This window comes from Aythya ferina (genome assembly GCF_964211825.1).
Source record: "Aythya ferina genome assembly, chromosome: 13".
Classification (NCBI taxonomy): domain Eukaryota; kingdom Metazoa; phylum Chordata; class Aves; order Anseriformes; family Anatidae; genus Aythya; species Aythya ferina.
This window is the reverse complement of record NC_140311.1, coordinates 8,568,875-8,595,050: the sequence shown is the minus strand read 5'-3', so window position 1 is coordinate 8,595,050 and position 26,176 is coordinate 8,568,875. Positions and strand designations below refer to the sequence as shown.

The following is a 26,176-nucleotide window of genomic DNA, read 5'->3' as shown; positions in this document are numbered from 1 at the left end:
CGGAGTTGACAGCTGACACAATAGAGAGGAATGTGTAAGAATAATCCTGCCATACATTAGAATCTAAACTACGTAAAATATTTGGTATGTGACAATGAGTTTCTGTAATAGGTTATATATCTAGATGACTGTAACTGACAGTTTCCTGTGAGCTAATCTCAGACACTTCTGAAGTTTGGTATAGATGCTACACATTTAGTGACATGCAAGCAAAGAAGCTGCTTTATATAGTATAAACACCACCCCTTTGCTACAGCTTTCATGAAGAATCCTGTAGATCCTGCTGGCCCCCCAGCTTGCCTTGCACAAGGTGAGTTGGCCCCACCTTGTACAGCAGCCCTGGCATGCAGAGCAGCAGTGAGACCCTGCTGAGATAAGCACTCACCTGGACTGCACCCTTCTGGGAAAATCGGTGTTTGGACTTCATGGTTCTCCCGTCTTTGAGCTGTGGTTGTGCAATCCTGTGTAAGTCAGCAGAGGGCGGTCCTTTAACAGCAAGGACTTCAAATTAAGCATAAGTAAGCATTAATTTACTGCTACCCAGCTGCAGTATGCTTCCTTCACAGGTGTGGAGAAGCCAACAATAAGCAGTTTCATGTTGACAGTGCCTTTGACATATCCAGCATTAGGTGACACAAGTCAATAGGCAGGACAGATGGCACAGAAGGAGTAATAGTAGTAGCTAAGGTCTGCTAAACCCTAGTTGACAACAGAGTCCAAACTGTGCTGTTCTTGCCATATCCAGCCTTGCATGTAACAGTGCCAGTGCTTTAATCAGGCTTCTTCTGGGGCACCAGATGTGCAGTGTATAGCTAAGGAAAAAGCAAGTGGTGTCTAATCAGATTATCAAATACGTAGGTTTTTCCCATTCTTGCTTGACATTAGGCATGAGCTACACAGAAAGCACTGCTTGAGGAATTCTTCACTTCTGAACCCAGAGCAGCGTGTCCCTTGGCTTTGTTATCAAGAAGGGTAAATGCGCAGATGTGATTCCAAGGCTGCATCCTTTTTATTGTCGTTATTTTAAATCGTGAACCACTTGAAATGCCTTAAAATACCACAGTTTTACCTCACAGAAATTGTGAAGTGAGGAAACGGAAGACGTAAAGGCATTTATAACCCCTTCCCTCCCAGCAAAATATGTCTGGATCTGGGTTACTGAGTCCTGCAGGTTCACTGCAGGAATGCAGGCTACTGCCCAATGAAGTGAAACAATGGGATTAATCACCTGCTTAAGGTCAGTCACTTAGTTAAGTGTTTTTCTGGGATAGGCCCTTTTGAAGGAGATAAAAAGGCCCACGGTTAACCAGTGAAGGCAGTTCTAAACGGGATTATTTGCTAATGATAATGAGTGTCTTTTACTTTGAATGGTTCATGAGAAATGAAATCCTAAACCTGCTTCTAACCCTTCAGCTTGTCTCAGAGGCTTTCAGAGCCGATTCCAGAGTCCCATAAATAGGGTTCTGGATCTTATATTAGTGTCAGCTACAGGCTAATGTCTATTACCCAAAAAATTGAGTGTCCCTTAGTGCATCTTCCACGTCACAATGCTACTGATAAGTGGGGAAGATTCTGCTGTTAGTCTATTATGATGTCCCTTGCAAATCTTGTTTTCTTGTAGTCTGTTCTGTCCATCTGACCTAGGGAAGGAGCTGGCAGGAGAGCTGCTTCACCCATGTTGGTTATACTTTCCAGTGTATCTCCTTGCTGTTCACTGTGAGCTGGTGCTGTTGCTCACCCTCTGATCAGCCAGGCAGGTGCAGATGTCTCTGATGACTTGGAAAGCTGGAATGGATGTCATTAAGATTTTAACTGTCTAGAAAGTCATGTAAATAGGTAAATATATATATATATATATATATATATATATGTATTTTCTGTTATCTTGGGTTGCCAGTCCAAGCTTTTTTTGTGGGAATGTTTGGATCTCCAGGGTGAAAAGATTTCTGTCATATTCCATCATCCTTCCTTCCCTTCAAATCTCGGGCTGCAGGTCAAAGTAGCCTGGACAGCTGTTCACACACACCCTGATATTGTGGGTTTTCAACATCAGCACACACAATGCAAAGCACTGAAATCCCCTTGTGGTTTCTGATATGTCATCAATTCTGTGCTTGCTCTGAGGACATTTCAGGCTTTTTTTTTTTTTTTTTTTTTTTTTTTAAAGCTGGTAGTCAAAAGCTGATACAGGCTGGAGGTAGTTTGGCATCAGCTGTGAGTTCTCTTCTGGCTGTGAACTCCATGTTGTTTTAGAAGCTTTACTTTTGTTTGTTTGTTTGTGTGTTTGTGTCTGTTCTGTTACTTATGTTTTATTGAAATTTCCTTTTAGGTTGGGTAGACCATAAAGCCTGGTTAGTAGCAGAGTACATTTCTACATTCAGGCTGTCGATTTTGCCTCTCCTCAGAAAGAGGAGTTCCCTGCCTGACCTTGATGAGTGAAGGGTGACAGACAACGGAAGCAGGAAGAGCAATCCTAAAGGCAACCTTGGACTGCAGCGAAGACTATTTCTTCAGAAGACCTGGTGTTCATTGCAGTTCCTGTGCTCCCAGTAAATGCACGTGCACGTGCCTGGGAAAAAGGCAGCCGATCTGTCAGTTGTAACCCATCAGCTGGAGAGCCTGGTGCTGGGTGCTCTTGTTGGAATCTTCTAAAGGCAAAGGAGAGGCTGCTGATGCTTACATGGAAGAAGGCAGCAGCCTGGGCATTACTAAGTTATACACTGAAAAAATATTTTACTAAACTGTTTTTTGAAAAATTAAACTGGGATCTGCATTTTTTTTTTTTTCTGAAAAACAGTCTCTGGCCTTTCTTCCCCATGCAAAATGAGATACAAGTCTTGCAACCTTGGGCTTTTTGCAGTTATAATAACTGTTATAATTTTGTTGCAGTGATGCTGTGGCTGCTGTTATCTTGCCATAGTACTCCTTGTGCTTGAAACTCATATTCTGATGTTCAAACTTCCTGAGAGGGAGTCAGAGCTTTCTGCATGTTGTTTTCATGTGATGTGTCCTTCCCATTATTTCTGTTTTCCTTTTGTTTTCATGCTTAGCTCCAAAAATCAGCCTCACTCTTTGCTGGTCTTTCATGGCTTCTTAGCTCATTTGAGTGGGATGCTGATGTGCAGCTGATCAGACGGAGCTCCTCACTGGCACCACACCAAGCTCATAACCTTACTGGAAGGTTCTTGCTTCTCACTGCATAAACAAGGGTGGGTGCTCTAGGGATGATTTTATTGCAAGTGACCCATCACAACGCTCTTCTTAGCCCTTTGGCAAATGTTCTAGTTCTCAGAGCTCTTCCTATCTAGCAAACCAAAGACAGAAATGGCACTGCTCTAAGTGCTGGTCCTTGATCAGAGGTGCTGTGCTGGCCCATGCTCTCCTGTGGTGCCCAGGCTGCCCTAAGCAACCACAGGGGCTGGGGCTGTTCCCTGCAGGCAGCATGAAAAAGGCTGCCCTGTTCTAGGACAAGCAGCCCTACGCACACAAGTTATGCTGTGTTCCCTGTCCTCTCACAGCCAGGTGACTGAGCACTATTGCCATAGCCCGGCTCATCACAGTGTGGTCGGTGGGGTTGTGTAGTGTGGCACTTTAGCTGGCAAAATCTCTGCAAGAATGTGCACGGGTGAAGGGATAAGGAAGTGAACCTCAGTGCTCTGCAGCTGGAATTGTTTTTCAGAAAGCTTATTGCTTCTTCAGAAACAATTTAGACAGATTTGGAAAAGCCTAGTGAAAGGATGTTTGTGAAATGTTAATTCTCCAGCTAATAGCCCCCTTCTTTTCCTGTCCCTCATCTAGTAGATATTTTACATTAAAGGATAAACTTTTAGATTTGTTTTGCCTCTGGTGTAGAAAATCAGAGCAACACTTAATATGAAATGGTGTCTGCTGCCCCTTCAGTGAACTGCTAAAAAGCAGAACAATAACTCTCTTGCATGCTTTAGAAGTCACAAATAACATTTTAAATGGTTTGGATCATAATGGCTGTATTCATTGCCCCCCTACAGACTGGCTCTCACAATCTAACCGATTTCTCTATATGTTGTGTGACTGACAGCGTGCCTCTAATTCCAGTGGAGTCCTTGTGAACAGTATTTAATCAGCCATATGGCACAATATGTGTAAATTCCTTAACGCTGTGACTACAGGGCAGCTCTATTCCATTCAATATTTTACTGTGCAGACAAAGCACACAATAAAAAACAAGCAAAAGCATTTAAAAGAAAGGTATTAAGGTGCAAAATGTATATTAAAAAAATAAAAGTCAATGGATCTCTCTGCCTTTATTGTAATTTCAAGATCACCATCCTGGGAACAATGCAAGGCGCTAAAGCAAGCGGGACCAGGAATTAATCTCACTTCTAAGGACCCTTCCTTCCACCCCCGCTGCTTTGCTTGTTTTTGCAGCCAGAGAGCTGGGCTCACGGCTGCTATCATCACAACCCCGGAGAGACTCAGGACCACGATCTCGTCCCGGCTCCAGCTTAACCTTACAGCAGGGACCCACCTGGGGCAGAGCTGCACGGAGCCTCCCCCCTCTCCGCTCCCGGGCACCCCGGCCGGGCGGCACCTGCCGCGGGGACAAAGCGGGGCCGCGCCGGGGGCGGGAGCCGAGCTCGGGCCCTCCCCAGCTCCGCCCGCAGCCGCCGAGCGGCTCCGCCCGGCCCCCGCCCGGCCCCGGCCCGGCCCCGGCCCCGGCCCCGCCTGCCCGCAGCAGCCCCGCTCGGCTCGGCGCGGACCATGCCGCTATGGCGGAGGTGAGGAAGTTCACCAAGCGGCTCAGCAAGCCGGGCACGGCCGCCGAGCTGCGGCAGAGCGTGTCGGAGGCGGTGCGCAGCTCTTTCGTCCTGGTGAGTGCGGGGCGCGGAGGGGCGGCACGGTTCGGCTCGGCTCGGGCTCGGCACGGCGGTACCTCGGGCAGCTCCCGCCGGGGCCGCGCCCAGGCTGGGGAGCGGTGGCGGAAGGGGTAGAGAGCGGCAGGGGATGCTCAGAGCAGGGGAAGAGGAAAAAGGAAAGGGCTGGGCAGGGGATGGGGATGAGGATGGGGGAGGTGGGGGCCACCTGCAGTCCCTGTGCCCGTCTGAACGTCGCTCGGAGATGCGAGGACCGCAGGAACCGGCGCTTCTGTCGTTTAGGATTAGGGTTAGGTAGCGCTCCCGTAGCAGGAGCGGGAATTAATAAGAAGCCATCAGTGCAGGGCAGCGAGCGAACAGGTGCTGGAGCTCACCCTGGTAGGGTGCAGGCAATGTAAATTTGGCAAATAAATAGGGTAGGACTGAAGGGCGCAGCCTGGCAAGGTGAGAGGGATGTGGGCATTGGCATGAGGGGCAGTGTGATGTATCCCAGGAATCACGCTCAAACGTCTGGGGCGAAAGTCATGTGCTTTCTCAGATGCATTTCATCCCTGCCTGTGGGATGCTGCAGCAGGTTGTCTTTGTTGTGCTCACAGCTGTGCAAATGTTAGCTGTGGTACCCTGGGTGGATGCTTGGGTCAGTTCAAAGCTTCCCTGGGCTTTGTTGGATGTGTTTCACTGCTGCTCATTGAATTACTCTAGCATGCAATCACGCTTGACCTTGACTTTGATGGAAGGTTGTTCAGTGGGACATGCAGAAAGTACAATACAAGTTCAGTGAATAATTCCTATTCAGTTTCTACTGGCACATTAAGTGGTGTGTGAGCTAAGTGGAGGGTTTTTAACAGTTCTCTTTAAAATAGAGTTTTCTTGTAAATGTGTTAATTGCTAGGGCTGAAAAAAAAATCATGGTAATAATACAGTCTGATTTCCTTGTGCCAAGGCTATTGTTTCCTGTGTGCAGTTGTTCAGGGATCTTTAGAGGCTCCTTTGGGGTTTGCTTTCACTCTTTCATCAACAATACATAGAGACAAATGCTTTGTGGAAGCTGATGGAACCTCGTTTAAAATGAGCTTGTTTAGGAGCTAAAGAGCTTTGGTATCCTACAGGCAAACAGTTACACAAGGCCTGTGCAGGGTGCCCTCTGCAATAGACTGGAGGGTTAGGTGGGATTGCAGATGAAAATAAATGAAATCCTGACAGCAACCCAAAGGAGCCAGCGGAGTCCAGCAGCTGTCAGCAGCCACTCTCTTTCTGAGCCTCTCTAGGGTTTCATTGCCCACACTGTTCCTGCCAACTCTATCTCATTCCCTTTCAGGCAGGCAAATCCCCCAGGGCTGCTGTGCTGCTCAGTGTGTTTGCAGCCAAGCGCCGGAGGAGGTTGAGGGAAGGTGTCTCTGATTCCCTGGGCTTGGCAGAGTTTCTTGCTTCTGACAGTTCAGTGGCAAGGGATAAATCCCAGCACTTCTGCGTCACCAGGAAGAGCCATAAGATGCTGCAGCGTTCAGGGACTGTGGAAGGAGGTAGTGTAAGCTTAAGGACTGTCTCAGATAATCACTGCAGGTGTCTGAAATGCTATGTGTGAGGTGCATACTCCCCAGGTTTCTCCAAGGACAAGGTGGTTCCTCTGCATCTGCCAGATCATCACGTTTGTGAGGAAGGGACGGATGTCTGTGCTGAGGTGTGCTGGCTGTAGCTGAGTCCACAGAGATCTGTGAATGTTAACGTGGATGAGACAAGGGGTGGGGAGCAGAGCTAACACTGCATGTGCCAGATCACACAGCTTCACCTGCAGGAGGAGTGGGCACCATAAAGGTCCATTACTGTGTAGATGGAGCTCAGCATTTTGGGCATTCAAGGCACTCCCTTGAGAGGAGGAACTGTCTGGAGTAAGACGCCATTTGCAGTCAGTGAATGAAATACTGCTAAATGAAAACATCTCAGGGAGAAGAACCTTTAACGTCACAGAAAAGGTCAGCCTGTGTGGAGCCATAATTTGTGCGTCAAAGGAGACGCATCTCCAGTCAGGAACACTGCGCTCCTGCAAGGCCACCCTGAGTGAGTGGGACATCTGGCGTGATGCAGCTCCCAAAATGCTGTCCTGCAGGTGCAATGCAGTTGTTTCTGTTCCTGGTTTCCCATTTACGCTCACCTAGCACCATGAGGATATCTGTTCTTCTCTTTGGTGTGCAAACCTGGAGTGAAATCAATGCGAGTTTTGTTGGTAACTTCTGGCAGGGCTTTGCTCTTTTGTGAAAGGGAAGCAGCAGAAAGTGTGGTGCTTGGGCTTCCCAGCAAAGAGAGGCTGCCCACAGCTTCACTCCCAGCCTTCCTGAGGTGGCCTGTGTTGCCCATGTCCCACCCATTGCCCTTTGCACCAGCTGCTAGGATGCAGTCGTTGTTCTTCCTGTCATGATTTAAGGGGAGCTGTGATCCTGATCTGTAGCAGTGAAAAGTCTAGGCTGTGGTGGGGAGCTCAGAGGCAATTCAGTCCCCCTGGATGGGGAAGGATGAAGCACAGCTTTCACTTGGTGCTGTTCTCTTTCTTCTTCCTGCGCTGGTGTTCCCAGTGTGCTGGCTGTCATTCTGGCCTTGCATCACGTTCACAGACGGGTTTTGTAGAGGAGATCTTGGCAAGAAAAAAGACTTCAGCAGGAATCCCTTGAAAGCACACACAGCCCTACAAAGCACTGCTGCAAGCACTTAGGGTGCTGTAGGCACCAGGGCATGTGGGAACCCCGATTCTGTCTGCACACTTTTCTTTGCAAAGCTGCAGGGCAGATTGTATCAAATTCAGCTTTGAATGGTCCCTGATGCATGCTACCAATTATAAATCATTGGATAGAGATTTGGCAGAATAACAGACAAACAAGGTCACTGTTGAAATAGACAAATGCAAAAGCATTCAATTGGCTGGTGGGATAAATGACATGCAAAACAATGAAGGAAAAAAAAATACTAAGATTTGGTTAAAAAGAAGAACAGTCAAAGCATAAGTATGATAACTGACACCACTCTTAACTAAGGGATTACCTGCAGTTTAAACCTTGGGGCACCAATAGTAAAATACTGTGTTAAAACTGCAACTTCAGAGCCAGAGTGCAAAGTGCTGATGCTATCTGAGAGGGGTAGCGAGGCCAGACCTCTAGCAAGAAAAGGAGCAGCCAGGAGACCTTTGACAGTGAATAGACACTCTTCGTTTTGGCTCAGACGTTCAATGAAATCTCCCTCCTCTCCACGTTTGGTATGTTGCTGACTATTAACGGGAAGGTCGTGTGGTGAGACAGGGGAAACCTGCACTGAGTTGCCTGCCAAAGTGGGACCTGCACAGCCATGGCAGCACTGTGGGACAGAGCTCAGCCCTCACCAGGAGGATGGAGCCCCATGCTCCCTGGCCTGGAAGAGGTGCCTGTGCACCTCTCCCTTGCCCCATCTTTGCTTTCCACTCAAAACATTACGGGGTACTGTAGAGTTGAGCAGAGTGCATGTGCTTGAATGAGATCTGTAATTTGTGGCACTGCCAGAAGAATAGCAAAGGCTCTGCCTGCTGCCTCAGGATGCAGATCAGCTGCACATGGTCACTCGCATTGTTTGACCTGGGTGAGCATAAGGCCAAGGCTTCTCTGTGCCTCCCCACCTCACAGGAGCCATGCGCTCAGCAGCGGCTGGGCCCTGGCGGGGTGAGGGTGGTCTCAAGCCAGTTGCAGGCTTTCCAAAGGTGTCATTCGCTGTGCTGTGACAGAGAAACGAAATGTGGGAGATCACAGGAAGAAGTGTTTGACAAAACCCAGACAATCCATTTTCCCACAGTGCTGCCAAAACCAGTCATCTGGTGGTAATTGTAAGTATCCCCCAAGTACTCTGATTTTCTTTAGATCATTTCTATGCAGATTAACTGAAGACCCATTCACTGCTTCACCACAGAGGTTTACACAGGATGCAGACCCAGAGCATCGTACCTGGGCACCTGCAGCTGTGCAGGCTTTCCCCAAGCTGGGTGTCAGCCCTCTCTGTGGGGTATCCCAAAGCGCAGCTCGGTGACATGTGTCCTGTGCACGCAGGCACAGCTTGGTGCTGTGTGCCCCACGCGCTCAGGCACACTCACAGCTCTCAGCCACACGTCTGGCAGCACGTGAACTCCCAGCAATTGCAATGTGGGAGGACCTCTGCTTGCAAACAACTGCATCAATCCTTGCCATACAGATGTGTTCAAATCCAGAGCATCTTCTCTCCTGTGTTACGCGGTGCTATGGGATGTGCTCCCTGTAACAGCACCGTGAGACTGTGGGCAGCACGCCAGGAGGAGAAGATGGCTTTTATTTGATCCTGGTGGGACTGGGTTGGTATGTGTTGCTCAGTTTCAGGCAGACACAAAATAGGAGATAAAAAGCTCCCAAAGAGAGATATTAAGAAGGTTTTGACTTGAAGCAAAAAGGCACTTTGTTCTTTCTGTGTGTGTGTGGTTTGTGTTTTTTAACGTCTTAATCTATATTGTATGTGACTGAATTTGTACTCATGCAGGGGAAATCAGCTTTCTGCATAGAATCCTATTTTAATTATCTAAATTTGCTTTGATCAATGTGCAGACTGTTTATGCGCACTGCTCGTAGCGATCTTAGTGCTGAAGAGAGACACATTATATGCATGTTCCCCCTTGGGTGTAGTCAGTGCTCTGTGTTTGCATAACTTCAATAGAAAAAGAGATGTACTGGAGACAAGGGAGGAAATTCAGCCCTTACTTCAGTGGGTGGGAGTTTTGCTGCCGGTTCAGCTGGGGCAGGCTTTCCTGCTGCGGCTGGCTGCCTCCAGAGACTGCCGCTACTGCTTGCTCGAGTGGTTTCTGTGGAAGTGCACACAGTGAGATTATTACTCACAGGGGCTTAGTCAAGAAAAAACTTATACACATTCTTAAAATTAATCACATACTTTCCTGAATTGGGGCTTGTGTACTGTGAAGGGCTGAATTTAGCTCAGCATCGGCTGGTTGCTGTGACATGGCCTTGGGCAGTGCATGCAGTGGAAGTGGCCTGGTTTGTTCCTGCGTGAGCACAACTGGGGTGTGCTCTGGATGAAGGGCACCACTTTACAGGGAGGAGCAAGGGCCCTGCTACACCACACAGCTATTTGGGGCCACTTCTTAGCAAATCTCCTACCAACGCCCAGTCCGGAAGAGAGAGCAATACCTCCCCCATGCATGCCTGTGTGCTGAGGAATGGGTACTGTAGTCTGAGCTGTGGTCACTACAGCCTTTTCTGGAAGTTTTTGGAGACTACAGCAAACTTCTGATAGGTATTAAATCTTACCCTTCCCAAAGCATCATTTAAATATGATTCATCTGAGGAAGAGAGCAAACCAGGCAGCCCTTAAACTCATGTGCATGTACCTCTTGCCACTTTTTGCTGGCTGTATGGCCGGGGCTTTAGCACTCATTGGACAAGGCTGAGAACGGTTTGTCCTGTGCCAGAGGCAGTGTCATGAAATTACAGGTGTCCCTGCATTGACAGCATCTGCCCCGACCTGCCACCGTCAATGCAGTGAAACGCCTGGAACAGATGGTTGTTCTTGGTGCCTGCAGCTAGTGCCAGCAATGCAGCTGGGGACTTGATGTGCTCAAAATCCAGTGAGGGGACAGTTCTAGGGCTTTGTTTCATCTCTTTCTGGTATCTGGGGATATTTGCAGAGTCCCTCCCAGAACCAGGATCATTTGAACCTGGGCTGCTCTAGTGCATATTACAGCATCCTTTCATATAGGCAGTTTGGTGTATCTTAGAGTGTTTCACTTAAGTCTTTGCACACTGATTTATCATCTCTAATGATGCAAAATTGCACAAGGCTTTTGACATTTCTGTGGCCTAAGAATGCAAATCACAATCACACACAGTAGCTGAACAGCAACCACTCCTGGAGCATATGCGTGGTTTTAGATTTCCCTGCTTAATTGCCTCCTCACTGCTGTTCTGGCCAAGGAAGAGAAGGATGGCTTTGTATGCCTTTGTGGACATCGCTGTCATCTTAGAAACGCTGGAGTGTTTTTCCCTGCTGCCATCTCCCTCCATCTCTTTCATTCCCTTAAAAAGTATAAATCAAAGCTCTCCCTTGCTGACTCCTCTTCCCTTCAGCACAGCCCTGTATCATCTCTACCATTTTTCCCTGCCTCCTGCTGCTTCTCTAATGGGGTCAGGTCTGCTCGTTCCTAACCCCTTTCTCACCCCTGTCTCCTTTCTTGCTGAACTGCAATTTCTTTCTCTCTTCTATTAATAACTCCTGCCACAGGGCTATCCCTGGGGAGCAGCTGTGTGTGGAAGGAGACCCTACCTGCTTCAATACAGAGCACTCCATCCTCCTTCCTATGTTTTGGCAGTGGTTGGGAGCCTGGGATGCAGGTTGGAGCTGTGCTAGCAGGGTGCAGATGAAGGCCATGGACTGCAGCCTGCATGCCGAGGGCTTGGGGCAGGGGTACCCAGGCAGCAGCAAGGTCCCGCAGCATGGCAGAAGCTGTGCCTTCTCTCGGGTGTTTGGTAGAACTGGGGAATCCACGAGTGTTGATTTTTTTGTGCAATCCAGCCCCACACATCTGCAGAGTTGCTGCAGGCTGTATGCAGAATCAGGAGAGAAGAAAGGAGTCTCCTCCTCTTGTAGGGAGATGATTGTCTTGGCTCTTCCCACAGCAGGCTGGGGCTTCAGGAAAGTTGCTCTTGGCTCAGGTTTCCCTTGCAGTTCCACCTTTTTCTCCACGCTCCCTTGTCCCTTTGAATAATGCTGGAGCTTGTGCGGATGTCTTCACCTGGGAGAAACTTGGAGGTGCTTCCATCAACAACAGCATTTCATCTGTAGCCGAGTCGAAGCATTGCAGAGCCTGTCCAGCAGCCTCAGAGACCCTCCTGGAGCACTCAGCCACCATGTGTTTATTGGGGAGAACGTGGTTTAACTTTGCAGCCGCTGCAGCCCAAAGGCAGAGCTGAGATGGGCGCTGACATGATTTCCTGAGCTGGTTAAGTCACCACTGACATCCCCGGGGCCTGACTTCACTGTTGTGGGTGTTCACTCTATTGCTAAGGCAACCCAAAATCAGATTGTGACTTCCTGCTTTGGTTCCCCCTGCAGTGCTGCATGGGCTGGTGCCTAGCTGGGCAGAGAAGCAGCTCGCCTCCTCCCGGGGCTGCTCGCCTGCGGGGAGTGGCTGCCCAGTTGGCTCGGCCCAGTGCGAATGAGATTTCTTGAGTGAAAAACAAGGGTTTTTTAAGAGCAGGCAGGAAAGGGAGGGGTTCTGCTTGTGTGCAATTAATTGTTTTCAGATGTTCTGAAGCTGGATCTTCTGGAGATGGATGCTAAATATAAAACTGATACTACATAAATAAATGATGAAATACCAGTGACATCTGAAAAGCACTTTGGGATGCTCTAGTTAAGAACTTATATAAATATCATGCATTATTGTCATTATAATAACTAGTTCCCTTTTTTAGCATGCCCGTGCTTACAGAATGTTTTGAGAATTCCTATCTGGCAGAAATTCAGCTGTCCCATGGAAACCAGTAGCTTTTTGCCAATTTCTATTAACACTATTATTTTCAGAAGAGAAAATCAAAGCTGCGCTGTGTTTCCATCTCTCATGCTCTGCAGCAGATGCTCAGCTGGATGCAGGTGCAGCTCTGCTGACACAGAGATGCACTGATCCTTCCCTCTGCTCCTCATGCGGAAGGGCTGGGTCTGAGCCTGGACATACCTGTGCCAGGGTATAGGATGAGCACTGCTGGGGTACCCTGCTGAAGGCAGCACCTAACATCTCCTCAGGGAGCCTGTGCCGCTGCAGAGGAGATCTGTTTGCTGCTGGAAGAGGAGTAAACAACTGAGCAAAACCCATAAAAGCTGCATGGAAAAAAGCCTTTTTCCAGTCCCTGTCTCCAGACTCATCTCAGCCTTCAGAAGTGCTTCCTCCCGTGCACCCGACCCCTCCACCTATAAGCCCTGTATGCCATTCACACAAAGCCCTCTGAGAGCTTTTGGGTCAGGGTTACAGCAGAGTCTTGCACTCTTCCTGGGATGCAGTGTTTTTGTTCCTCCAGCACAACCAGGATTCCTGTCTAGGCATTTGTCTCATGTTTCTAAACTTCCTTCTCTCTGGCCAGTGTAAAAATAGTTTTGGCCTGCTCCTACCCCACTTTATTGACTGTTTCTCATCCCTGTGGTTTTACTGTAGCACGTCTCTGTGCATCTCTTACTGTGCCCAGCTGTTCCATCCAGCCGAGGGCTGAGTTTGCAGCAGACTCATAGGCAGGAGCTCCCCGCCACCCAGTGAGAGCTGCCTCATTGCCTCCCTCCTGGTTTCTCCTCAAAATGTGGCTTTGCTAAGAAGTCTGCAAACCCCTTGGCAGCAGCAAGGCTGCGTCGTGTTGTGACTGCTGCCATCTGTGCTGACTAACGCTGTCGCCCTGTTTGCCCTTCCTCCCCTGTTTCTCCATTTCCACCTCTTCTTTCCTCAGCTTCAGATACTGTTTGGTTTTGCACTGGGTTACAACAGTTCCAGACATTGAACAGGCAAGCTCAGGGTCTCTCACTTTTTGTTTTTCTGCCTTATACCCAGGTTCCTGGAATAATGAGTTACATGTGAATCTCAGCTTTTTTAAATGAAGTACCCTAGCCCTCTTGCGAGCTTGAGCTAGAGCCTGTAAATGCAATCAGATGGCAGTGCAGGAACTGGGGGCAGAGAAAGTGAAAAGTTACCAATGTGCTACTTAAATAAATAAAAACAATAATAAAAAACTCTTCAGGACCAAACGATCTGAGAGTGCCGTGACTTGTGATCTTTGAACCCTTGACTTTGGAAAAGTTTTTCTGTGGATAGAAATTCCTCAGTTCTGCATGTCCATAGAGGTTGACAAATGGGTTTTTTCAGTTCCCAGATTCCATATAAATTCTCCCATTGACTGTCAGGTTTCGTGCGCAAAACCCCAATTAAGGAGTTTTCTTCTCTGAGTGGTATCTTTGCATTTCCAGATTGCATACTGTGGTAGGAAGTGGTGCCTCTCTGACGAGGGCTGCTGCCAGTCTCAGAAGTGATGCGACTGTGACTGTTATGGGCAGGGGGTAGTTGTGCACTTCCTTTATTTGCCCCTTTAGCCTTGAATCAATTCCCCAGATTTAATTTGTTGTCTATTTTCTGTGTATCTCACCTACTTGGTCCCTTGGGATTTATTTTAAAATCTGGACTTCGCTAGGCTTTGCACGTAAGTGCATTACTGGGTTGCAACAGATGAAGCAGTAAATAAATCAGTTATAAAATGCTCACTAATTTTTACAGAACAGTTGTACAGTGTGAGGCAATACATTTACATGTGCACGTGGTCTGCGCTATTTCCTTTTCTCGTAGGTACCTTAAATAAACATCTCTTTTCTTATACGGATCCCTTGCGTCTCTAGCTGCTTCATGAGCATGGATTCCTGTTGCTGGCTGAAGCTTTCCCTTCTGAGGAAGTGAGAAACTGATGTCCCGGGTGCTGCTGAGCCTGCAAGCTTTTCAGTGAGAGGTGCGAAGGAAGTGCTGCAGGAACGGCTGAGCATCACGCAGGGCAAGCCCAGAAGCAATGCGTGCGCTAGCCGTTAGCAGCGCGGCACTTGCAGGGAGAAGCGAAAGCCAAACACCCTGCAGCCGTTGCGCTGGGGCTGTGGGTTTTTCTGGGGTTGGCTTCCGCTGTGCAATGGGAAACGTGCGCTGGCAGCCACCGTAGGGCTGGTGTCAACACAAACAGATGAGCATAGTGGTTAAAACAGAGCCAGACCAGAGGGGTTTGCCATCAAATTGTTTTATTTTCTAGGTATTGTTTGTTTTAAGTGAGAGACAGCCTGAAAGGACTGAAAATATGCATGCTTTCTGATAGTTTTCCCTTGGTTTCTGTTTTAAAATATCCTTGAACAAAACATTTTTCCTTCACTTTCTGTACAGTTGTGTCAATCTGATTATGTTTGTTGTAATTATGGGAGAAAAGGATCTCAGACAAACACTAATCATAGAATAAGCTTTTATTGTGCAACAAAAGTTGCACGTTTGTACAGTGTACAAATGCAGGACAGTAGAAGACAGTTACTTTTTTGAGCCATTAAAGTTGAAAATAGAAATGTCCTTCCCAGTATGAATATGTCCAGGTGTTGTTGTTTACCCTTGTTTATAAAGCAAATATAAGGAATTTGATAAGCTTTGCAAATGGATACAGAAAGGAGACAATTCAGTCTGACTGCTCCAGATTCCCTCACTTTGGCTAATGTGTTACTCCCTTGCTAACACTTTCCTTCACCCCTATTTTGTGGTGTCTGTTCAGTGGAGGTTTGCTCTCGTGCTTTTTTGTTGGCTGGGCAAGCAGGGCGATGAGGTTGGGAACCTTTACTTGGGGTTTTCCTGGGGCCCAGCTCTTTGTGCTTGTGCTTGGACGAAGGCAGAGCCTAGCATTGGCGTCCGTGGGCATGTTTCTGTTGAAGTAATTCAATTGAATTTCCTGTTAAAATGCCAGCCAACTTGCTTCTTGGTGGTGAGTCAATACTGTAATAGATTGGCTGTTGTTTGGCCTGTGCTGTTGTCCAAAAGGAGCCTTGTGACCTGACCTGGATGGGGGTCACAGAGGGGTCCTGCAGACCCCCCCTTTCCCTCGTGCACCGCAGAGCCCTGTGCTCATGAGAGCAACGCTCTTGGGGCAGAAGCAGATGGGTACAGCACACAGTGTTTTCAGGAGCGGTCCAGCGTGCAGGGATTGAACCAGGATTTTTTGTAAGAGAAGTGAGAGGGCTCATCCACAAGGGCTCACTGCTCCTCTCATTAAAATTTTGTTTAAAATCACGTTAATTTATTTTTCTCCTCTGTGAGGTCTTTCCCAACAATTCCCTGTTTTTATCCCAGTGCACTGGACTGTGGTGCTTTGGGTTGGAAGCTGCTGCTGGGTGTTCTCAGTTTCCTCCTCCTGCCCACCCTGGTACAGGGTGCTGGAGCAAGCCACAGGGCAGCACGGGGAACCCCTCTGCCAGCCCTGGGTAAGCAGCTGCTGTATGCCTGTCTGGAACAGGCTTGCTTTGGCATCACTGTGTGGTTTTTCCTGCAGAAATGGGTTGATTTTGTTGCTGGACTGGCAGCATTTCTTTGCACTTGGATATTGGCTTTCCCTGTGGAGGAATTTGTGGTTTCTAAGACTCTAATTGCTTTAGTGTAATAGTTCTTCCTCTGCTTTTGTAATGACTTTGGTGGGTGCCATCTGCTGTTGTGACAGCACGGGGCAGCATGAGGCCGAGCCTTGTCTGCTGGGAGATGTCTGAATTAACCAAGCTCATCAGAAAAACTAAGACTTTGAAATCTGATTTTCAGGGCTTAAAGTTTTATCTCCTGCCCTGATGGGACACTGAGCACTAGGGTGGGCCAAAGGATGAAAAATATTTGTGATATCCCTACTTACTCTGGAGCTCTGTTTGCAGGGGCGTGAGCATGTCTGGCCCTGTGCAGTTCTGGACAGACGGAGGCGTCCGTGTTTCCTTGGCAGCAGGCAGACAGGCCACACCCTTCTGCTAGCTGTTGCTTTGCTTACATATAGCTTGACCTGTATCTTTTGGCTTTGCTTTAGAGACACTGGTGTGGTTCCCCTCGTGGCCTGTGACAAGTTGGTTGTACTGTGCTGGGTGCAGGGACAGAGGGCTGCTGTGTGTGGCTACTCTTGTCCTGCACTCTCCTTGCTGCAACAAGCCAATCGTGCAGCCGGGGTAAGGAGAGCACTAGGGGCTGTGTTTCTAACGTCCCTAGAGGAGAAACGAAGTCTGTGGGGACTGCAAACCCGCTTGGGGGACATCTCTATTGGCACCCACCTCTCGCCTCTGGGAGCTCCCTGGACAATCGGCCGCCCACCCTGGCACTGCAGCAGCCTGCACCACGCTTCCTGCCCGGTGTCACCAAATGCACAAGTGGGGAAGGGCAGCACTGAGTTATTTTAAGAAGCTTATTTGTACCTGCAGTGGACAGTGCTATAAGGGTTTTGAAGCCTCTCATGTGAGAATAAGGGGTCCTCTTTGGTCCTCAAAGTCATTACCCTGTAATTGACATCAATGTTACCATAAAATAACTTTTACAACAACTTTTGAAACACAGTCCGTTTCAGAACCATGTTGCAAGCAGGACTGAAAATAGTGAGTAATTGGGAGGCTTGAATTCAGAGTACCCAAAGCCACTATTTAATGCCACAGCAATGTGCAAGACTCTTAGAAGGAACTTAATTTGCCATTACAGCTGCTGCTGGGGTGAGAAGAGAACAGGAGCTGGTGGGACCTTTTAATGCCAGGAGTGTTGTTGGGATTGCTGTAGTGATGGCAGCGAGAAAGGTGGATTGGGCAGCGGAGTGGCTGAGATTTGGGAATGGCTGACTTGCAAATGGGAGAGCAGCTCATGAATGTCCTAATGTGTTAAGTCACGTTAATGTGCCAGGCTTGGCAAATTTGCAGAAATGTGTAGCATTATAATGAAATAAGGCCTGTGCTTCAGATGATTAAACAAATTCAGTTAAGTATTTAAAGAATGTGAGGCTAACTGAAGAAAAAAGGGGTTCCTTTTCTCCATCTTCCCGCCGGATTTTAGGGACTCCTAATTTTTCAGTGATCTCCTTTTACATGAGATTCGGTCCTGGCTGCCAGAGCAGGAGCAGCTCCAGGGGTGGTTGTGCCGGTGGCACACAGTGCTGGCAACACTTGCCACCCCACATCACAGACTCTCCCCAACCCCCTGGCTTGACACACATCATGGGCTCTCTGCTGGGCAATGCTGCCCTTCCTTACTCATGTCCTGGTGGGCTATTCCCTGTGATGCTGCAGTGCTGCTGCTGGTCATGCAACAGGAGGCTTGTGAGGTTTCTTTTGGGACTGCATTAGGAATGAAGCAAAGTTTTCCAGAGAGCGATTAAGAGGAAGCTGTTTCAAATATCTGAGCTAATCCCTGCTGGATTCCTGCAGCATGGAAAATAGACATTCTGAATGCAAAAGTGCCTTGGACAGGAGGTATATTTTCTTCAGTCAAAAGTAAGAGTTTCTTTGTGGACAGCCAGAAGCAGGGCGGAGCGGGTGCTTGACAAAAGCCAGTGCAGAAATCACCCTGACCAGAGGCATCGCTTATGCTAGTAACACAGGCCTTGATTACACATAGGCTCTGCTCTCTCCTCCTTCAGTGAGCTGCTAGGATACTGTCCTGATGCTGGGATGCAGTCCTGGGAAACGTGTCATGCGAGGTACCCACTTTGCATTTCTGAAGTGCTGTGGGGAAAATATTTCATCTCAGTTTTGCTTTCTGAACATACTACAAGTTTCCTGGGCATGCACCTGGGATAGAAGAACAGCCTCTGCTCAGCAGGGCTGCCCTTTGAGTGGGAAAAGCCAGAGGCAGCCTCAGAGAGACGTCTGCCTTCGCTGTTCCAGTCCATCAGACCATCCAGGTCTGCCACAGAGCCTGGATTTTTATTCTCTTTTTACCATATGCCAGAGTATAGCAGAAAAAGGGGAAAAAATCTACAATTCCTTTATTTTTTAAGATGCTTCTGTATGAGAAGATATCAACATAACAAGATTTTCTACAGTGTTTCAGAAAAAGATAAAAACAAGATTAAAACATGACCACCCCTGAATGGCTCTCACCTGGTACTGTTACCTGCTGATGTGACAACTTTCTCCCCAAAGTCCCAGCACCAGCTCCACTTCAACATAAGAGATGCTCAGCTGTCATTAGAACAAGTGGCTCACATTTGCTGCAAAGGGCTTGATCATATTAACCCATGCTGGAGACTCAGGTGCCAAGGGCATAGGACAGAAACTCTGGCTATGATTGCTTTTGGAAGAGCAATGTTGATTTCTTCTCTCATGTGTCACAGGCAATGTTGAGTTGTTTGGATGCTCAGTGGCATGGCTATTTATTTACCTGTTGGTTTTATATGGTGCTGAGCTTTCAATCCTTATTTTTGAGTCATTTTCTCAGGCTGCAGCTTTCATTGTCTTCAGCAAGAGACTTCCACCAGTCTAATTTTTAATTGAGGGAGCTATGCAAGTAGTTCATCTGGGTTAAAAAAAAAAACAAAAAAAAAAAACAACTGTGTGGTAAATCTTGCTGCTGCTGTTGGAGAAGCATCGGACATTCCTTTTCCAAGGGTGAAGAGCCCAAGCACACCATCTTACAAGGGTGTTAGCTCCCCGGGGCATGTGCCAGCCTGGCTCCACACAAGCTGGGGGGGTTTTGTTAATACCATCCATAGCATGGCCAGGCATCGACAGTCTTTTGGTAGGAATTCAAAGCAAGGGAAAGTTCATGTATTGGAATTTACTTCCCCTTTTGTTATGAGCATTCTTGTGCATACAGGGTCATGGGTTTGATTTGGTGTCATTTTTACAACTGCAGTGCTAAGTGCCTGACTCTTGCTTATGAAAGCCAAAGTCTAGGAGTGGGCAGCTAAGATGATGTTTTCCTACTTTGGAACTTGTCTTTGTTTTTCTAACATTTTAAAGCTATGTTTTCTGGGCTTGTAGCATGAACGGAAGTAATGCAGTGGTAAGCATACTGGCATTCTCCTAATAGTTCTTACTGGTGACTCCAGAGATTATGGAGAAGTTCCTCTTGCTTTCCAGAAACGTAAATGAGAACAAAACCAGGCCCTGGGGTTTTCCAGATGTGGGCTGTGGCTGAGGTGTGATTCATGGAGAGGGCTTTCCAGAGGAATCTTCATTCCACAGGGAGAGATTCCCACACCGGAGGTTATTGCAGCCAGCTTACTACCATCCCACCAGCAGCACATTTCCAGAGATAGCACAACTCTCCTCATCTTGTCTAGCAAAACTGGCTTCGACCTGGTATAGAGTCCGTATTCCTTCTGAGCTGTGCAGATGAGCTGCTCATACTGGTGAAAGCTGAAGCTTGTAGCTGTTAAAGCTGTGGCCTTTCCAGGAGAATTGCTTTCTCCATTAAGAAATTAGAGACTGTGCCTGGAGAAGAACAGCACAGTACTTGCTTTCTTCCTGTAGCTTATTACCAAGCACAAATAACGTAACCCCTTGTTTCCCTCACTGCAATGCATGTACATCAGTAGTTCCTTGTATCATGCAAGTATCTGATTGTTGAATTCATAAGCAGTCCATTGGTAACATGGTTTGAAGTTGTCAGACCAAATTAGGCACAAGATGTTACTTACTGGTTATTTGATATATTATACACCTGTAAATATTCTACCTTTTATTCATCCTACAGGAAAAAACCAAAGTTGTTGAACCCTTGGACTATGAGAACGTGATCCTTCAACGCAAAGTTCAGATCTACAGTGATCCCCTCCGGGACCTGCTGATATTTCCGATTGAAGATGTGTCTGTGAGTTTGCACTGGCTCTTTCTTATGTTTGAGGCTCGGTCATCTCCAGTCCTGTTTACTTTGGAAAATTTCCACGCTTGTCTACATGTTGATTTTGGCTGCATTACTAACACATAAAAGTGAAACAACCCGTGGGTGATTTGGGCCCGCCATATTTATTTAAAGCAAGTATCAGTTCCTGAAGACCCAGTTTACACTGAAACCATTTTCTCCTTTTCCCTGCAGATTTCAGTTATCAGTCGTCAGAGAAGGACTGTCCAGTCTACAGTGCCAGAAGATGCTCTGAAGAAAGCTCAGAGTCTCTTTGTCAAAGAGGTAGGGGTAAAAGTCCATGCGATGCCTGTGCTCAGCGCACCTTCTCCCTTAAGCAAGATGCTCTGCTGTAGCTGCTTGTCTATGAGGTTGCAGATCACTTAGTTTATCCTCGGAAGCATCGATCACTGGCAGGGTACTGCACTAGCTAGTTCCTACATGCCTCTCGTATGGCACTTGTTTTCATCAGGTTTTGTATGCAGACAATGTGTGGGGCTTGAGCTGCAAGGTGCGGGGTGTGCAGCAGGGCAGGGGCTGGGCTGCACAGCCTTTCTAGCTTCATCCTGAGTGCTGCAGATTTGTTTTTGTAAAATGCTGCCCTCTAAGACCATTCCTTCCAAGTGCAGTGGAAGTAAATGCCAGGCGACGGTCAGTGTCGAATGAAAGGCACTATAGTTGTGAGGGCAGGAAATCAGTGCTTTCAGGAAAGCAGTCCCCTTGCAAATCACTATTCCTTTTTTAAAGTGTTAGAGCTATGTGGATACAAAATCAGCAGCTGTGTGGCAGTCCAGATGCTGTGTGATTTTTGTCTCTGTGCTGAAAAGGTTCCTTATGACATCTTGTATGGTAGCACAAAAATAAGTTCACACTTTCCACTTATACTTATATCACCCAGCAGTCTGTAACCTTTTGAACTTGTGCATGGTTTTGTTATGCTTTCTCTAGCTTTCAAATACCTGTATTGTTTTCTTTTCAGTGCATTAAAACCTACAGCTCAGACTGGCATGTGGTAAACTACAAATATGAGGAATACTCAGGCGACTTTCGGATGTTGCCATGGTAAGTGTCATGCTCCCTTGGAATACTAATGCATGGTCATGGGGCTGTGGTTTGATCAGGCTTAGGAGAAACAGTCTGGCCAAAGTAGGTCTGTTCTGAAGATCTTGCAGGGAAGTGAAGCAACAACAGAGCAACACTGTTGAACAAATTGTATTAAAATTTGTGAATAATCTTGCAGTCTGATCTGGCTTCTCCTTTAGCAGGATGGAAGATAGATAGATCTGCTTCATCCCTGTGTTGCACAAATGCAAGTCAGCAAAAACTCTGCAAAGGCAGACGGCTAATACAGAGAATGTTAATTACGTGCTCCTTGTGCTTAGCTTCAGTGAAGTGCATTCAGAAGTTAGATATCTCCAGCTGTAAAGGGCTGTAGGTCTTTTGAACTCTTCTACGGTTGGACAGTTCTGCTATGCTCTGTAATCTGCAGTTTGACAGTCAGTTGTGGGGCCAGCATCAGATAGCTGGCTTTGTGCATCCTTGTTTCCCAGTCATTAAAAATGAAAATGTTGTGATTTCAGCAAATCCTTTAGGCCAGACAAGATTCCAAGTCATGTGTTTGAAATCGATGAAGACTTTGAAAAAGACGAGGTAAGGAGAAAGTTTTTTACATATTCCACTCTAAGATCTGTTATAACGAATATTTCACAAGACAAAGTCAGAATTCAGCTCCCAGGAACGGCTTTATGGTGAAATGCTTCATACTGCAGATATGGGGCCAAAACTGAGACAGTGATTTATTTGAAAGTGTGACAAGATAATCTCTTGGAGCCAAGAGTCTCCTAAATTAGGTGGAAGATTAGCCTTAATGTTTCTCATGGCTTTTTCACTTGATAGAGTCCAGCAATGAAATAGGGGAAATAAAAAAAGGAAGCCAAGAAATTTACTAAGTAAAATTCTTTGTGACCATAATTTAAAGTGGGCAGTTTAGTTTCCAGCTACATGGTGATACAGCAATATCAGGGTCCTCTGCTTTAACAGGTTGGCGCTCTGCCTTGTAATCTGCCATTCTTAACCAGTTACTTCTCCCCAGCATGTTCACAGCACATCAATCCTAATTCTGTATACACTCTGCAGATATTCAGAGGCATTCACCTCTTCTGGAAGCTAGCGCCTTTGTGTTTACCTGTCTGCAGGGGAGATTTTGCAGCTTGAGAGTTTTTCCACATGGAGGAGCTGGGGGCTCTGACAATTGCGATATCTCAAACCTGGCAGTCATTTCAGGAAATACGTATGCCATGTTTTCCCCATGCATATTGCATTTTTGGGGTAGGGCATTGGCATGTTAACATATTTCTTTATCAATTACCATGTGAAGTTTAGTTCCAACACTTGACGCAAAGAAATTTTAGTTTACAGTCTGAAGAATTTAGTCCAGCTGTTTAAAATCCTTATGGCACCAAGGTGCTGCTGCTGAGGAACAGGAAAGTTTCTGTCTTGCAAAGCTGTAGATTTGAAGGGCTGTTTCATACACATTTCTAACAATTGCTATGCATGTTCCACACCTCATGTCTGGACTTGGATGACTTTTTTATAAATGGAAATGTATTGTCAAGTTTGGCCTTATTTTTTTTGGCTGCATTGTTGGTTTTCATTACACTGTTAACTTGAGCTGTTACTTCTTTAATAATATCTAATTTTGGCTGGAGACAAAACTGAGACAGAGCTTATCAGCATACCTCTGAAAAAGTAAAGAGATAAAAATATGCTATCAGAATTTGGTGGAGACCTTTTTTTCTTCTGATCAGTGTCCCAAATATGCAAACAAATGAAGTTACTGTTGTTGGCAATGGAAGAGTATTCCAGATACTTTGGCAGATATTTTGACATTTATGTCTTTTGGCTTGGTCATATCTAAAGGATTCTGTTTCAATTTCCTGACAGAACATTTGCATTAGAACTATGCAATGGAAATTTGAGTAAAAGAAATCTCTTGATGAAAAAGGGCAAACCATTATAAAGGATAAATTATTGGTTGTTCTACCCAGAGAAATAAAGCATTAGAAATTTTACTTTTCTCACTGGAAGTTTGACAAGAAAAGAGTGAAAACCTGACATTTGAGGTGCTGGAGATGACATAAACTAGTGCCTTGATAGCTCGTCAACAGTCAGTCCAGGTCCATCTCTGCTGCTGAGTCATTGAAAAGACCAGGGCAAGTTTTTCATCAGTCTGGGATCTTGTTTCCCTCCATCTTCAGTGGAGGTCACTGTTGGATATGGATGGAGAGCTGTTCACCCATTCTGGGACCAGAGGACAGGACAAAAGATAGAAATCCCAGCCAGTATGCCAAGAATAATGCAGTTGAGTCACTTGAAACTTATCATTTTGATAAATGTGAAATACTCTAGTTACTTTTCAGTTATTTGGGTTTGCTGTTCTTTTACCTAAATTTAAAATGCAAGTTGATTTGTACAAAAGGAAATGATGAAATAAATCTAATGTTCTGCATTTTGCAACTGTCCAAACAGACCATTTTGAAAACTTCTTGCTTCCCTGGGTTTTTGAAATACTACCTAAGAACCATGCATTTCTTCATTGCAAAATCCATGTGCAGTTCTGTCAGCACAGATGTAATTTTTCCTTGTTAAAGATGGCCAGAACTAGCCTGTTTCACTTCTTTGTTGGAAAGAGATGACCCTGATATTTTATTGTGGTCACACTGTATATGTAGATGTGTATGTGTACATTCTACATGATAGCTTTGTTGCTGTAGTTCTCAATATTGCTTTCCAGCGCAGACATACTCTCATGTCCAAGGGAAATTTTGCATGGAAGGCAGTTCACGTGACCTCCTCTTTTTATGATCCTTTGCTCTCTTTCAGGATTCCTCATCATTGTGTTCCCAGAAGGGTGGTGTGATAAAGCAAGGCTGGTTGCACAAAGCAAATGTAAACAGCACAATCACTGTTACTATGAAGGTGAGACTGATCCAGCATTGTGTTAATTGGAAACGAGACATAATCCCTGTTAAGTTCAGCTCACATCTCTAAAGGTAGCAGGAGTGTAGCAGTAGGTTCAAGTTCAGTTGGATGTCCATCCGTTTTGTAGACCATCCCAAGGTAGATTGGAAAACCAATCTGGAAACAGCTTTTGACCCTTCCCTCCCAAGAATATAAGACCAATGCACTTCAAATCTTGACAGGCAAGCTGAAGAAAAAGGCAAAGCTGTTTTCATGATGAGCAGCTGAGGCTAGGAAGAGGAAGGCAATTTAAATAACTGAAACAGCTGCCCTTTAATGAAGACTTTATGAATAGATAGTTTCCTTGGCAGTAGAAAATACGTACAGAGAACAATTTTAAATTGAAATGACAAGGCTTTGCTCTAAGAGGAAGGATGATGTCACTGAGGAGATGGAGCATTACTGACCTAAAAGCAACAGCTGCATCGTCTCCTGTTCTCCCTTGTACATAATCTGGCATGACATTGCTTAGATTTTGCAGGGGAAGTTTTTTATAGTTCCACTGAAGGTTTTTGCTGTGGCAATGGGCCTTTCTGTTGCTCTACCCTACAGTTGCCTTCTTAAAGCATAGAGAGAAAGAATATTAGGTAATTATGTTCAACTGTGCAGCTGAGGAATGGCTGCAGTGGGGTTCTTTACTTTGTAAGGTCAGTTGCTCTAAGGTTCAGTTCAACACGTTTTACATTCATAAGTGGAACTGGGCAGTTCATATGGCTAATTTTAATTTGAGTTTTAAAATGACTCCTCATGTACTTGAAGGAAATAGAGCAGGGATTTCTGTTTATCTGTTTTTCTGAGCAGCAAGTTTGAAGTCATTTCGGCTCCTGTAACTTCTGGAGAAGGAGGTACTACCATATATGTTCAAAGCAGTTAGTTATGTCCATTCTTGACTGAGCCTCCTGTGGTATTGTTGGCCTCAGTGCCCAGCATCTTAGACCCACCTTTCAGAGATGCCTGAACTGCACTGCTTTCAGTTCAGTTAATAAAAATCTCTCATTAAACTTAAAGTACCTGTAAGGAGTGGCCATTTTCTGAGCTGGTCACTGCTGTGTCTTACAAATCACCTTCTAATCTGAGGACTTTGAAAGTCTTCACCCTTATCGCCACTTCAAGAAGCTGCTGCACTACTGTGGAAGCAGACACATCCATCTTCTGTGTGCTGGTTCTTCCGCTGCTGTGACATACTGAGTCTCTGGTACCTCATGCTGTTGCTAAGCTCATACAGAGTATATTTTGTGGAGAGCCAGCCCGTGAGCAAGCTGTAATGAGGCTACAGCTGCCAAAAATTATTTGAGAGTAACCTTTCCTTTGCAAAGAACTTCCCACTGCTTCAGTGGGCTGCTCTGCAACAAGAGCGTCAGGATTTTCTCTTCTTTCGTCTCTGCAATAACAGATATCTCCAGTTCTCTAGCTGTCCTTCTGCAATTTCCATGCTCGTCCGCAACATCTGTAACCTGATCAAAAGGGATGTTTCCTCTGGTTTTAGGTTTATACTATTTATTTTAAATGTTTGTAGACTTCTGACAATTATTTCTGACAGCAGTGCTTAGAAGTGGGGCGAAGGTTACAGGAATAGTGTTTGCTTCTTGCTTCTGCATCTTTCCCTCGAACAGAATTCAGAGGATACAAATGGTTTTGCACGAAACCCCATATCCATGAGGGATATCAACCCTGTAATGTGTAGAGAGATATACATGTATAATGGGTTTCTGTAGCATTAACTATCCAAGTTTCCAAGACTGATTCAATGAAGTGCTGAATCAGTGTTTAAGTTGGTATAACACTTAGCAGACTTAGATTTCTATGTGTTCTTACGCTTTGCTAAACTAAGGTTTAGTTGCATTTTTTTTCAGTAAATCTGAAGCTCCACAACCTTTGATGCATCTCCGCAGCAAACTGCTCGTCTAAATGA

At 46.2% G+C, this 26,176-nt stretch overlaps 1 protein-coding gene and 1 long non-coding RNA gene across 4 annotated transcripts in view; one reads left to right on the top strand and one right to left on the bottom strand.

The window, feature by feature from the left end:
- The first annotated feature begins 4,710 nt into the window (after positions 1-4,710).
- The window catches only part of DOCK11 (dedicator of cytokinesis 11), an 82,318-nt gene continuing 60,852 nt past the window's right edge, over positions 4,711-26,176 (top strand). For all 3 annotated transcript variants that reach the window (XM_084534387.1, XM_084534386.1, XM_084534388.1), the window contains exons 1-6: positions 4,711-4,850; positions 20,098-20,214; positions 20,440-20,529; positions 21,224-21,306; positions 21,825-21,894; positions 24,127-24,222. In XM_084534387.1, coding sequence (XP_084390513.1) covers positions 4,749-4,850; positions 20,098-20,214; positions 20,440-20,529; positions 21,224-21,306; positions 21,825-21,894; positions 24,127-24,222 — 558 coding nt within the window. In that variant the 5' untranslated portion in view covers positions 4,711-4,748. The remainder of the gene's footprint in view (positions 4,851-20,097; positions 20,215-20,439; positions 20,530-21,223; positions 21,307-21,824; positions 21,895-24,126; positions 24,223-26,176) is intronic.
- On the bottom strand, positions 8,628-11,799 carry LOC311443843. The gene is made up of 2 exons (XR_014697540.1): positions 11,169-11,799; positions 8,628-9,693 (listed from the first exon to the last, which is right to left on the bottom strand). It is a non-coding gene; the product is annotated as an uncharacterized lncRNA (long non-coding RNA).